General features: G+C 53.7%; 1 protein-coding gene across 1 annotated transcript; it reads left to right on the top strand.

Annotated features, from left to right (window-relative positions):
- The first annotated feature begins 3,279 nt into the window (after positions 1-3,279).
- On the top strand, positions 3,280-12,085 carry LOC123393079. Its single transcript, XM_045083769.1, has 10 exons — positions 3,280-3,385; positions 4,891-4,929; positions 5,768-5,811; positions 6,038-6,115; positions 6,273-6,349; positions 10,491-10,556; positions 10,664-10,702; positions 10,918-11,082; positions 11,352-11,394; positions 11,700-12,085. Exons 2-10 carry the CDS (start codon positions 4,898-4,900, stop codon positions 11,819-11,821), a joined length of 666 nt encoding a protein of 221 aa, XP_044939704.1. The 5' UTR covers positions 3,280-3,385; positions 4,891-4,897; the 3' UTR covers positions 11,822-12,085.
- The last annotated feature ends 589 nt before the right edge of the window (positions 12,086-12,674 follow it).

The following is a 12,674-nucleotide window of genomic DNA, read 5'->3' as shown; positions in this document are numbered from 1 at the left end:
TTAGTTTGTTAATATGGTGAATTATGTTGATTGGCTTTTGAATGTTGAACCAACCTTGCATTCCTGAGGATAAACTCCTTTGGTATTATGTATTATCCTTTTTATATGTTAGTTCCAAGTCAAGATTTTCTTTTTAAACATATTTTTCTAAAGATTTTTTTTACTTGAGAGAGAGTACAAAGGAAGAGGGAGAAGCAGACACCCTGCTGAGCAAGGAAAGCCCAACATGGGGCTTGATCCCAGGACCTGGAGATCATGACCTAAGCCAAAGGCAGACACTCAACCAACTGAGCCATCCAGGTGCCCCTCAAGTTAGGATTTTCTCTCTTTCTAGATTTTATTTATTTATTTATTTGCCAGAGAGAGAGAGAAAGAGAAGCACAAGCAAGGGGAGCGACAGGCAGAGGCAGGGGTAGAAGCAGACTCCCCACTGAACAGGGAGCCTGATGTAGGACTCCATCCCAGGACCCTGAGATAACGACCTGAGCTGAAGGCAGACACTTAAGTGACTGAGCCACTCAGGCATCCCTCAAGTTAAGATTTTCTTAATAATATTTGCCTCTATGTTTATGAGGGATGTTATCCTATAGTTTTCTTGTGTTGTCTTTGTCCAGTTTTGATGTCAGATAATGGTATCCTTGTACAATATGATGGAAAGTTTTCTCTCCTCTTTTTCAGGAAGAGTGTGTAGAATTGGTTTCTTAAAAGTTTGATAGAAGGGGCGCCTGGGTGGTTCAGTGGGTTAAGCCTCTGCCTTCGGCTCAGGTCATGATCCCAGGGTCCTGGGATAGAGCCCCACATCGGGCTCTCTGCTCAGCGGGGAGCCTGCTTCCTCCTCTCTCTCTCTCTGCCTGCCTCTCTGTCTGCTTGTGATCTCTGTCTGTCATAACTAAATAAAAAATCTTATTGATTTATTTGACAGACAGAGATCACAAGTACGCAGAGAGGCAGGCAGAGAGAGAGAGAGAGGGAAGCAGGCTTCCTGCGGAGCAGAGAGCCCAATGCGGGGCTCGATCCCAGGACCCTGAGATCATGACCCGAGCCGAAGGCAGCAGCCCAAACCACTGAGCCACCCAGGCGCCCCCTAAATAAAAAATCTTAAAAAAAAAAAAGTTTGGTAGAATTCACTAGTGAAGCCATCTGGAGCTTTCTTTGTGGAAAAGTTAAGTAAATTTAATTTCTCTAATAGATATTGTGTTATCAGGTTATGTATTTCTTCTTGCATGAACTTTGGTATTTTGTGTCTTTTAAAGATTTTGTCCTTTTCCTCTATATTGTCCTATTTATTGGTATGGCGAGTTCATAATATTCCCTTACTACCATTTTGCAATGTATAGGGTCTGTGTCTTTATTACCTTCATCATTCTCGATATTGATCTTATCTTTTTTCTATTGTATCTTATTTTTTTCTGTTCCAGTCTATTTACAGAATTAGTCATTTTGTTGACCTCACAAAACCAGCTTTTGGTTTTATTGATGTTTTTCTATTATTTTTCTGTTTCCTATTTCAATTATTTTCACTTTAATCTTTTTAATTTTAATTCTTATGCTTACTTTGGGTTTTATTTGCTCATCCATCCTTAAAGTAGAAACTGAAGTAATTCATTTGAGACATTTGTTATTTTATAATATAGCTGTTTCTAGTGCTGTGATTTTTCCTCTATGTACTGCTTTAACTGCATCCCCACCATTCTGATATTTTTTCATTTTTATTCAGTTCAAAATACTTTCTTTCTTTTAGATTTTTTTAAAAAATATTTTATTTGTTTATTTGACAGAGAGCTAGAGAGAGAGCACAAGTAAGCAGAGCGGCAGGGAGAGGGAGAGAGAGAAGCAGGCTCTCCGCTGAGCAGGGAGCCCGATGCGGGGCTCCATCCCAGGACCCTGGAATCACAACCCGAGCTGAAAGCAGCCGCTCAACCAACTGAGCCACCTGGGAGCCCCTCTTTTAGATTTTTTTATTTCACTCGTGTGTTATTTAAGTGTATGTTGTTTAGTTTCTAAATATTTGGGGAATTTCCAGGGGTCTTACTGTTACTGATTTCTAATTTAATTCCATTGTAGTCAAAGAACATACTTGAAACTTTTTTTTTAGGAGGCTCCACACCCAATATGGGGCTCAAATTTACAGCCCCAAGATCAGGAGTCAAATGTTCTACTGACTGAGCCAGGCAGGTGGCCGCTAGAAATGACTTTAACATTTTAAATTTTTTTCAGGCTTGTTTTGTGGTTTAGAATATGGTCTGTCTTGGTAATTATTTCATGTATATACGAAACTAAGCATTTCTCAGTTTTAAGCATCCATACTTTCGTTTTGTTTTGTTTTGTTTCTTTTAGAGTTTATTTTTCCGAGAGAGAGAATGCATATGCAAGCTGGGGGACGGGCATGGAGAGGGACCGGGAGAGAGAGTTTTGAGCAGACTCTGCGCTGAGTGCAGAGCCCGACCCAGGGCTTGATCTCAAGACCCCAAGATTACAACCTGAACCGAAACCAAGAGTCAGACACCTAGCCGACGGAGCGCCCCAGGTGCCCCCATAGTTTTGTAATTATTATTTAGTTACATTCATAGTAATTGGGGAGGGTGTCGGTTATTGTCTGGAGCCAGAAGATGTCTACCTCTCAGAGGCAGGCTCTGTGTCCCATTTGCCTTTCTCGCCCCTCAGCACGTCTCCTGGACCCAGATGGAAGCTGAGCAGACACGGCTGAACGGCTGGGGGGCGCTCAGAAATGGTTAGACTGTGTTCTTGTTTTTGACTCAGAAAATATCCTCACTGTGCCGTGTGATGGGTTGGAGTCACCCCCCCTTTTATGTCTTTGTATCCCTACAGGACTTCGAACGTCGCTTGGCACACGGAAGGCGCTTGGGCAGCGCAGGTGGCCCAGAATGGGACTAGAGAGATGGCTACAGGGGGGCTGCCTCCGACTGGTGAGGCTTCCAGGCCGCCCCGAGGCACCTGGCAAGCTGCTCTGGCCACAGTTGGAGGGGCTGTCCTGTCACAAAGCCCCCTGAGACGTGATGTCACACACAGACACCACTGACCTTGCAAAAGGGAGGGGCTGGGCCCCGGACTCCCAGACTTAGCTGAGCTCCCGTGCCCTTCACAGGCTCAGTCCCGGAGCCAGACGGGAGGCGAGGAGGACGTTGCCTGGACACTGGTGTGGTCGCTGGGTGCTCCGCAGACCGCTGACACCATCGAGGTTGGCAACTTGGGCAAACGGTCTCGAAGGCTGTGCTCTTAGGCTCCCAAGCAGGTGCAAATAGTCTTTTCTGCTCTCAGCTTCCTACCCGGCACTCCCCTTCCCTTCTCTCCCACGGCACCCACGGACTCTCCCCCTCCAGACCACCGCTCAGGAAAAGCCTGGTAACTTTGCTCACACTAAATTGTAAGTGACTAAAAAGCTTCCTGGTGAATACATGGCCGGCGGGGTTCTCCTAGAAGGTGGTCGGGAGAAGGGAGGCGCGCGGGGCCCTGCAGAGAGGGGAAGCGAGCCAAGCCTGGCAAAGGCCCCCAGGGTTTGGTGTGGCGCCCAGCGGACTGGCGACCTTGGTGGGAGAGTCTGGGAGGTTTGCAGGGCCGGGGAGAGATGGAGGCAGCTGTGGGGTGAGGCGAGGCCGAGAGGAGTGAAGACACCCGGGACAGACAGCTGGAGGGCTGGGGCGGACGGTGGGGGCCGTGACAGTGGTCGCTGGGGCAGGGATCTGGTCCAAGGGAGAAGGCTTTTTTTTTTTTTCTGAAAAGTTTTTTAAAAGATTTTATTCATTTATTTGACAGACAGAGATCACAAGTAGGCAGAGAGGCAGGCAGAGAGAGGAGGAAGCAGCGTCCACGCTGAGCAGAGAGCCCGATGTGGGGCTCGATCCCAGGACCCTGGGATCATGACCTGAGCTGAAAGCAGAGGCTTTAACCCACTGAGCCACCCAGGTGCCCCGAGAAGGCATTTTTTTTTAAATGGGAGAGATGAGCTGTGTGTGAAATGCTGATTAGGAGCCTGAAGAGAAGGAAAGGCTGAATGTATCAGTGAGAGACAGGGGCCCCCAAACACCCAGGCGGGGAGAAGACCAGATGGAACCGAGCATGGAGCACAGAGTGGGGCTGGTCCAGAGAGCAGGGGGCAGCCGACTCCCTGAGCGGGGAGCAGAGAATGGGCGGGTTTGGCGGCAGAGAGTGGAGGAACTCCCGTCTGGGGGTGCCTGAGTTACCTGCTGAGAGTGGAACATGTGGGCGTGGGGGTACAGGGCTTAATGGAGATTCTGAACTTGTCCCTGGGGAGACTAGGGAGCTCCCTTGAGAAGTGGAGGCTTCCCAGGCTACGTGGGGTCTGGCTCACGTTGGAGACCTTGACTTTACTGTGCCCTTGACTTGTATGGAGTTTGACCCTGCCGATGGGATTTCAGACGGAGAGGATCTTTTTGAGAGACTAGGGGTTTCCCCCAGGACTCCTCAAATTACAAGAGTAAATAATAATGATTAAAAATGAACACTTTCAAATATTTCCTGTTACACAGCATTTCTGAAGTAAGTAGCTACCGACATCTGGGGTCATTTTACACCAAATGTTCAATAGAGTGATTCCTTTTTCCTTCATCCTAACCCAAGTCCCTTTCCTCAACCCGGTTCTCTGAGAACTACCTTCCCAGCTCCGAGGGCATTGAAAACTAGCTTTTGTTTGGGACTCCGAGGTCTTGGGAGAAATTCCCGAGCATTTCCAAGCTCCCAGGGCTAGCTCAGTCTGTCCTAAGTCTGGCCCTGGCTGAGCCCTGCGGGTGGAGGTCCTGGCCTTTCCGGATCGTCTCTGGCCCGTCGCACTCCCTGTGAGCCGCCCAGGAAAGGAACAGGGATCCTGGGCCTGCGCGATGCACTGACTGTGGACCCATCTTTTCTTCTTAGACTGAAAATGGTGTTTGGACTGGGCTGCCAGAGAGAGAGGTAAAGTTTACATGGGCCACAGGGCCTCGAGTGACCAGGGTGGGGGACCCCCACTTGGGTCTAAGAGGGAGGGAAAACAGGGTTTTCTATTCCCCTTTCCTTGATTGTTCCAGTAGCTCTGGGACTCAGGGTTGGGGTGGAAGGCCTGGTCCTGGCAGCTGGGACCTGCCTGTTCGTGCGCATGCGTGTATATGTGTGCACGTGCGTGTGTGCGCGTGCATGCATGCATGTATATGTGTGCATGTGTGTGCGTGCGTGTGTATGTGTGCACGTGCGTGTGCGTGCGTGTGTGCGTGCGTGTGATTGTGCACGCACACAGGGAGCCACTGTCCCAGCAGTGTCAAGGTGCTCCTGTTGTGCCAGGGGAGGGGGCCCAGAAGAGGTGGGGGAGTCATGGGGATACAGTTTCTGATCAGAATTGTGGGATCTGTCAGTCCAGAGCAGGGGGGCCTTGGAGGACCTGGTGGGGTGGGGAAGAGCTGATCGGGCACTGAGTCCCCAGTCACGGCCGGGATCTTGCTTTCTGGCTGGACCCAGGTGGACCCCCTGGTGGAACCAGGGGACAAATGCGGAAGGAAAGGAGAAGGGATGTGCTCCAGGCTCTGCGTCTGGCTCTCAGCGGAGGCACAGAGCCGGTCCCCGCCACACCATCCCCGAGAGGCGGGAAGCCCCCTCGAGCCCGGTTACAGCTGAGGGATTTATTCACCTGCAGTGTCGGACATGCACAGGCGGCGTTGGCCGTGGGGTTTGGGGTGGGAGGAACCCGGTGCCCCCCACCCGGCCCTGCAGTGAGGGCACGAGGTGCCCAGCTTTACCCTCAACTCCACTTTCCTTCCAGGCTCTACAAGCCCCTGTACACAGCGCACCTCTTCATTCTTGCAGGTAAGGGCCTGGGCACTGGGGCCATGGCGAGAGTGGGGGGGCCATGGGGGGTGCTGGTTCTCACCTCAAGGTCGCCCCACTCTCCAGCTGCCTACGGCCCGGGCTCCCAGGGACTGGCCGTGCTGCTCAGAGTCAGGGCTGCCCTTCCTCCCTTCCTCGGTACCTTCCTGGTGAAACGGATTTGAACCCACATTTGATTCGAAAACCCATCCTACCCCCTCCCCAGAAAACCCACAAACCAGAACCCGTACAGCCTCGTGTACTGTGGCAGTGACCTTCAACTCTGGCCTGCACACCGGTAATGGTAAATCACGTCTCCCCTCATACACTTCAATACCTAATGTCTTTCATTTCCAGTTCAGTTTAAAAGGATGGGGTTTCTGGCACATTGTAAATCCTGGCATTGTCATGTGATTGTCTTGCTCTTAAATGTTTCATTCAGTCTTTCTCCACCGCTGCAGGTGTGGTGTACTACTATTTTCAGGGGCCTGTGGGGAAGACAGCCCCTGACCATGACATGGCTGAGGAGCCCTCACAGGTGAGTGCAGTGGAGGCCGGGGTGGTCTCACCGTAGCCTGAGTAGAGGTCACGCTCCTTGACCTCAACTGTTAACCAGCTGTGTGCGTGTGCAGGCATGCGTGTGTGCGTGTGTGCGTGTGTGCGTATGAACGTGAGGGCTCTGCAGAAATCGGCTGTGTTTCTGGCGAAGTGTCAGACTGAGGCTCCATCCCTCGTGGGCTGGCTGTATAGTCGCCTCGGGGCTCTGCGGCCGTGGCCGTGGCTGTGGCCGTGTCCATGACGTCCACAAACCAAAAGGAGGAGATGGTCCCTTATTCATGTGAGTAGTTCTGGAACGTGGCTCAGTGCTCATATGTCCATGGGTGGCAGGGAGCAGGACGCCTGCCTGGGGTTCATACTCTCCTCCATGTCCCAGAGCTAAGAACCCAGTGCAGAAGCCCCTGCTCCCAGCCCCGGGCGGCACGCTGGGCGCCCACCAAGGGCCGCATGCCGGACTACATACCGTGTCCGCGTGCTCAGTCATTGTAACCCTCACAGGAGCCCAGCAGCTCGCACTTCATGTAGACGGGAAGCAGGCCCCCGGGGGACAGTGACGAGCCAGGCTGCCCGAGGTGACAGGCCAGAACCACATCCTTGGTCTCTGGAGGCCTGCCGCTCTCTGCGGAGGGGATTCCCATAGAGGCAAGGGAGTCAGTGACTCAGAAGCACCGAGAAGTATGTGCTACACCTTTTGGGACTGACGATTCAGGGGCAGGGGGCCCCTAAGAAGGCCCGTGTTGGCAAGTGCCTTGCAGGTGCCTTGGAAACAAGGCCACTTGTTTCCTTTGTTGTTGTTGTTTAAAGTAACTGGTCACGTTTCCACTTAAAAAAAGGTTCAATGTGGGCGCCTGGGTGGCTCGGTGGGTTGCCTTCGGCTCAGGTCATGGTCTCAGGGTCCTGGGATCGAGTCCCGCATCGAGCTCTCTGCTCAGCAGGGGCCTGCTTCCCTCTCTCTCTCTCTGCCTGCCTCTCCATCTACTTGTGATTTCTCTCTGTCAAATAAATAAATAAAATCTTTAAAAAAAAAAAAAGGTTCAATGTCATCAAAGGTAGGCATGTACACAGTTTGCTTCTTCAAAGTTTTAAGACCTGAAACCAACAAATGGCTGCCTTGTGCCCCGCGCCCCAGGGTGGGAATCTTCCCAGCCTCCAAACTTTCCAGCCAGAGCCTTTGATTTTTCCTGTGTGTGTGTGTGTTTTTTTTTTTTAAAGGTTTTTATTTATTTATTTGAAAGAGAGACAGTGAGAGAGAGCATGAGAGAGGAGAAGGTCAGAGGGAGAAGCAGACTCCCCATGGAGCTGGGAGCCCAATGTGGTACTCGATCCCAGGACTCTGGGATCATGACCCGAGCCGAAGGCAGTCGCCCAACCAACTGAGCCACCCAGGCGCCCTGATTTTTCCTGTTTCTAAATACCAAAGCTCATCCTGCTTTGTCTTGAATTTTCAGATTTAAACAGCCAGTGAATTCCTTTCTTTTTTTAAAGATTTTATTTATTTGACAGAGATCACAAGTAGACAGACAGACAGAGAGAGAGAGGGAAACAGGCTCCCTGCGGAGCAGAGAGCCTGATGCGGGGCTCGATCCCAGGACCCTGAGATCATGACCTGAGCCCAAGACAGAGGCTTAACCCGCTGAGCCACCCAGGCACCGCAGCCGGTGAGTTCCTGCGGTGGGAGCAGAGGACTGAGCTCTGGGAACCGTGCGCCGCCCTCCAGCACACACACCAGCTCCCTCCAGCCTTCCAGTATAGCTACCGCCGGGCTTTTGAATCATAAAATTTCTAACCTGAGGAATGACATTTTCAGTCGTTAAAATCTTTTAAATAACATGGTTGCCATTTGGGTGACTTTTCTATCATTTTGCCTTTTAAGTCCCCCTCCACTGTAGCGGGCTCATTGTTGGCACCTGCGTAACCCCCACCACAACTGAAAAACAGAGCAGTTCCATCCCTTCCAAGAGTTCCTCCGGCCTCACGTGCAGTCAGCCCTTCCCCCACCCCGACATCCGGCGAAGAGTTTTCTGTTCTGATAGTTTGGCCTTTGCAAGATTGCCCTGTAAGTGGAGACAGCTGCCTGTCGTCTGGTCTCTCACTGACTTTGGGGCAGGTGAGGCTTCTCTCGGCACGTGGGCAGCAGCAGCTCGTTTGTTCCTCCTCCGAGCTGGGCAGGTGTCCTTCGTAGGGGGGCTGCTGCAGTTTATCTGCACAGCACCTGAGAGAAATCTGGGTGTTTTTGGTTGGGAACACAAATAAAGCCTCTAAGGGTCATAGATTAAAGCCTGGGTGGCTCAGTCTGTTTAAGTGTCCAACTCTTGGTTTCTGCTTAGGTTATGCTCTGCAGTCATGGGATCGAGCCCCTGCATCAGGCTCTGTACCCAGTGGGGAATCTGCTTCAAGATTCTCTCTCCCCTTGGGCCTCCCCCATTCGTGCTTTCTCCAAAATAAATAAATAAAATCTTTTTAAAAGCCCCACTATCAATATTCATTTATAAGTTTTGTATCAACATCGGTTTTTTCCTTCCCTTTGCGCCGGCAACCAGGCTGGTGGGTCATGGGGTCGGCGTTTGGTTGGTTTGGTAAGACCCCAGCACTTTCAGAGGGGTCGCGGCCCATTTTGCTCGGTCATCAGCCCTGAGGGCGAGCTTCCAGTGGTTCCATATCTGCCCCAGCACTTGCCATGAGTTTTTGGCCATTTGGGGGGCGTCTTTACATTAGACAGTACATTCAGACAAATTAGGTGCTTTATCTGTTGGTCTCTGCAGAGCCATATCTCCCAGAGCCCGCCCTCCTGCTGTCCCCACACTGACAGCATGTCCTGGAGGTTCGCTTCTCAGCTGTCCTGGGACCTCCCTTTCTCATCGCTCTGGGGAGCCCCTGTCACCCAGGGGACATTTTGATGGAACACAACCTCTAGGGGAACCTCTGCTTCCTGGGGGGTAGTCCTGAGATATCACGTGTCTGAAACAGTCTTAATCCGTATTAAGGATTAAGAGTTCAGGTAGGTATAGGATTCCAGACTAGAAATACTCTTCTCATAGATTCTGAAGATTCTCATTGTCCTCTGGCTTCAAAGACTTTCAAAGAAAGGTCTGAGAAAAGTTGAATTCCTAGAACGGACTTTTTCCTTTGTATTTCTGGAAGTTTTTTGGTTCCTGGTCCTCGGTGTTCTGAGATTTATTGATGACAAAATCCGGAGCTCATCTCCGCCATCCATTGTCCTGGATGCTTGCTGACTCCTCCTCTTCTGCAAACCCATGTCCCTCACGTTTGGGAAATTGTCTTGATGACACGGGGATGTATTCACCTGGCATCTCCCCATCCCCTTGGCCTGCTGGCTGTTCCCTCGCAGAAAGATCTATGAGGGGCGCCTGGGGGGCTCAGTGGGTTAAGCCTCTGTCTTTGGCTCAGGTCATGATACCAGGGTCCTAGGATCGAGCCCCGCATCAGGCTCTCTGCTCAGCGGGGAGCCTGCTTCCCCTCCGTGCGTCCCACCCCCCACCCCCCGCCTGCCTCTGCCTGCTTGTGATCTCTGTCAAATAAATAAATAATTAATTTAAAAAAGAAAAAAAGAAAGAAGGAGCTATGAATTAGCTGTGGGAGCTCCTGGTCTCTTCTCTCTGCTCTTTCTGGGAAAAAAAAATTTTTTTTTCAACTTTACCTCGTACATTTTGATTGGATTTTTCATTCCCATTATTCTTATATTTTTATTTTCAAGAATTAGACGTTTTTAGGCTGTTTCTGTTTTAGGGCCTATTCTTGTTTCATGAATGCCAAGTTTTAGCTTTTTCTTTTTTTTTTTTTTTAATATTTTACTTATTTATTCGACAGAGAGATCACAAGTAGGCAGAGAGGCAGGCAGAGAAGCAGGCCCCCTGCTGAGCAGAGAGCCCGATGCGGGGCTTGATCCCAAGACCCTGGGATCATGACCTGAGCTGAAGGCAGAGGCTTTAACCCACTGAGCCACCCAGGCGCCCCAAGTTTTAGCTTTCTAAGGACGTGTAGTCCTTGGGGGTCTGGTGTCTGTGTGTGTGTGTGTGGTGTGTGTGTGTTGTGTGGCCCTCAACAGTGAATTCGCCTGCCACCTCAGCCTTCCCTCCCTCCTGGCTCTCCCTGTCACACAGCTTGAAGGGGAGACCTTAAGGCCGGTGTGGGGGCCGATGGATAAGTGCTACCCTGGGACCACTCAGGTAGGTCAGGGCCGGGGGACCCCACTTTCCCTGGAGTGGGCCTCCTGGGCAGGTGCAGTGGGAGGACGGGCCCCTCGGGCGTGAGTCACTTCTGTCTCCCCCTGTAGAGACGCAGAGTGAAGAGCGGGAAGAAGCAAGCCTCTGAGGTAGGCGAGGCTCCCTTCTGTCTGAGCTCCGTGGGACCCCGAGACACCCCTGCTGGTGGCGGGGGAGTCCCAGGGATGGTGGCAACCCCCCCCCCCCGAAACTTGCAGCTTGCCGAGAAGGGAAGGGCTCCCCTGGGAAGGTGCGGCGGACGGGGCAGGAGGGTGAGGCGCTGAGGGCCCTCCCGCCCCTGGCCCCCCCCACCTCCTCCCCGCAGGCCAGGACCCCCAAGGCAACGGGAGGACTGAGCAGTGCTGCCCCCACGGAGGAGACTGAGCTCTGGTCTCAGCGTGCGGGGGAGGTGAGGCCCCCAGAGGAGGAAGCCCGCAGCCTGGGCCCTGTGGCCAAGGAGCAAGAGGCGGCGGGGACCCCAGGCTGGAAGGTGAGGAAGCCTGGTGCCTCCACAGGAACATCCCCAGCGTGGGCCCTTCTGCGACGCCCCAGGCGCTGGGGCGGGGGGATGAGGAGGAGGACCGTATTGGGGAGGGAGATGGCTGCCCAAACTGCCCGCCCAGGGAGGAAGGAGCCGTAAGGGGCGGAGCAGCAGCAGCCCCGGTGCGAGTGGGTGGACGCGCCTCCCCTGGCCTCCCCGGCTCTGTCTGCGATGCGGCTCCTGTCTCCTCCCACCATGTGCCCCGTCCTTCCTCCCAGGTGAGCAGAGACGTCGGACAGGAGACCACGGCACACCCTCCGGGTAAGACGGCAGACCCGCCGGGCTGCCCAGGGACCCTGCAGAGCTGCCAGGGGGCCCGGCCTCTCTCAGGCCTCCAGCCCGGCACCCAGGCGGGGAGGGAAGAGGCCCAGGTAGCCAGATGCCCTGTCCTGCCTGAAGGTCTCCGCTGCCTCCTGCCTCCTTCCCGGTCAGTAGGAACCTGAGGCCTCTTGCCCTGGGTGCCCAGAACAGCGCTGGCCTGTTCCCCCAGCGTCAGAGGGCGCCCCGGCCCTGGGGACACACCGCCCCAAAGGGACCCACAGGGCATGCCCGTTTGTGCTTTGTAGAAGTATCTGAGGAGGACAGCGAGGAGGAAAGGCCTGGGGGCTGGGTCCCCCAGCTCCTGCAGAAGCTCTGGCTGGACTGGTTCCCAGCCACTGACATCCCGAAGACGCAGAACCACGAGTGACCAAGTGTCCAATAAATCCGGAGACCTGCTGCTTCTCCTGGCCCAGCCGCTTCCTTTCAGGGGCTTTGTCTAAACGCAGCAAGGCCTGGTCCACACTCCCTGCCCAGACGAGCTGCCCCTGAGCCGCCCCCACAACTGCTGGTCCTGCGGAGAGGCTCCCGGCCCCATGCCAAGGGGCAGAGCAAGTTCCCCGAGGGTGGAGAGCTGGGGAGCTCCATGGCGTGACCACACTCGGAAGGTGCTGGGGGGCCCCCGTCAGGGGTGCTGTTGGGTACGGGGCGGAGGGGTGTCCTCTGGCGAAAGAGACACCCTGACCTCTCCGGTCCGCAAACAGTTCCCTGAAGGCACCAGGTGGTCTGCCCAGGACCTGGCTAAGTGGGTGCCTCCCGGGCGCTCAGTCCAGAACTGGCCAGTTGTGGGCACAGGGGGAGGACAGCAGTCCTGCTCTCGGCCGGGGCTCCAGGCTAACAGGGTCACGGCCCTAGAAGTCAGAGCAGGACCACCGGACCCAGCAGCTAATCTGGTGTAATCATCCCGTTGGGTTAGGGGGAACCAGAAGCCCAGGACAGGCAAGTACCGGCCCAGGGCCACAGAGAACCCCGGCAGAGCAAGAATGAAATCCAGGGTGTCCTCCTCCAAGTCTCCACGTGGCCGCCGCCGCCTCTGGCCATTCCACTCTCACGTGGGTCCAAGGCTGACCCCTGTCCCTAGGGTACCTGGGGCCCCCAGGTCTCACTGCCTACCCCTGGCCAAGTCTCCTGAGAGTCTAGCTTGACTCAGCCACTCAGAGGACCGTGCCCCAGGTTGGAGCCCCGATGAGTGTCCTCCTTCTGCTCCAGCCTGGCCACGAATG

Source organism: Mustela putorius, unplaced genomic scaffold, assembly GCF_011764305.1.
Source record: "Mustela putorius furo isolate JIRA1106 unplaced genomic scaffold, ASM1176430v1.1 tig00000738_pilon_pilon_pilon, whole genome shotgun sequence".
In the NCBI taxonomy this organism is placed as follows: domain Eukaryota; kingdom Metazoa; phylum Chordata; class Mammalia; order Carnivora; family Mustelidae; genus Mustela; species Mustela putorius.
This window is presented reverse-complemented; position numbering and strand designations above follow the sequence as displayed.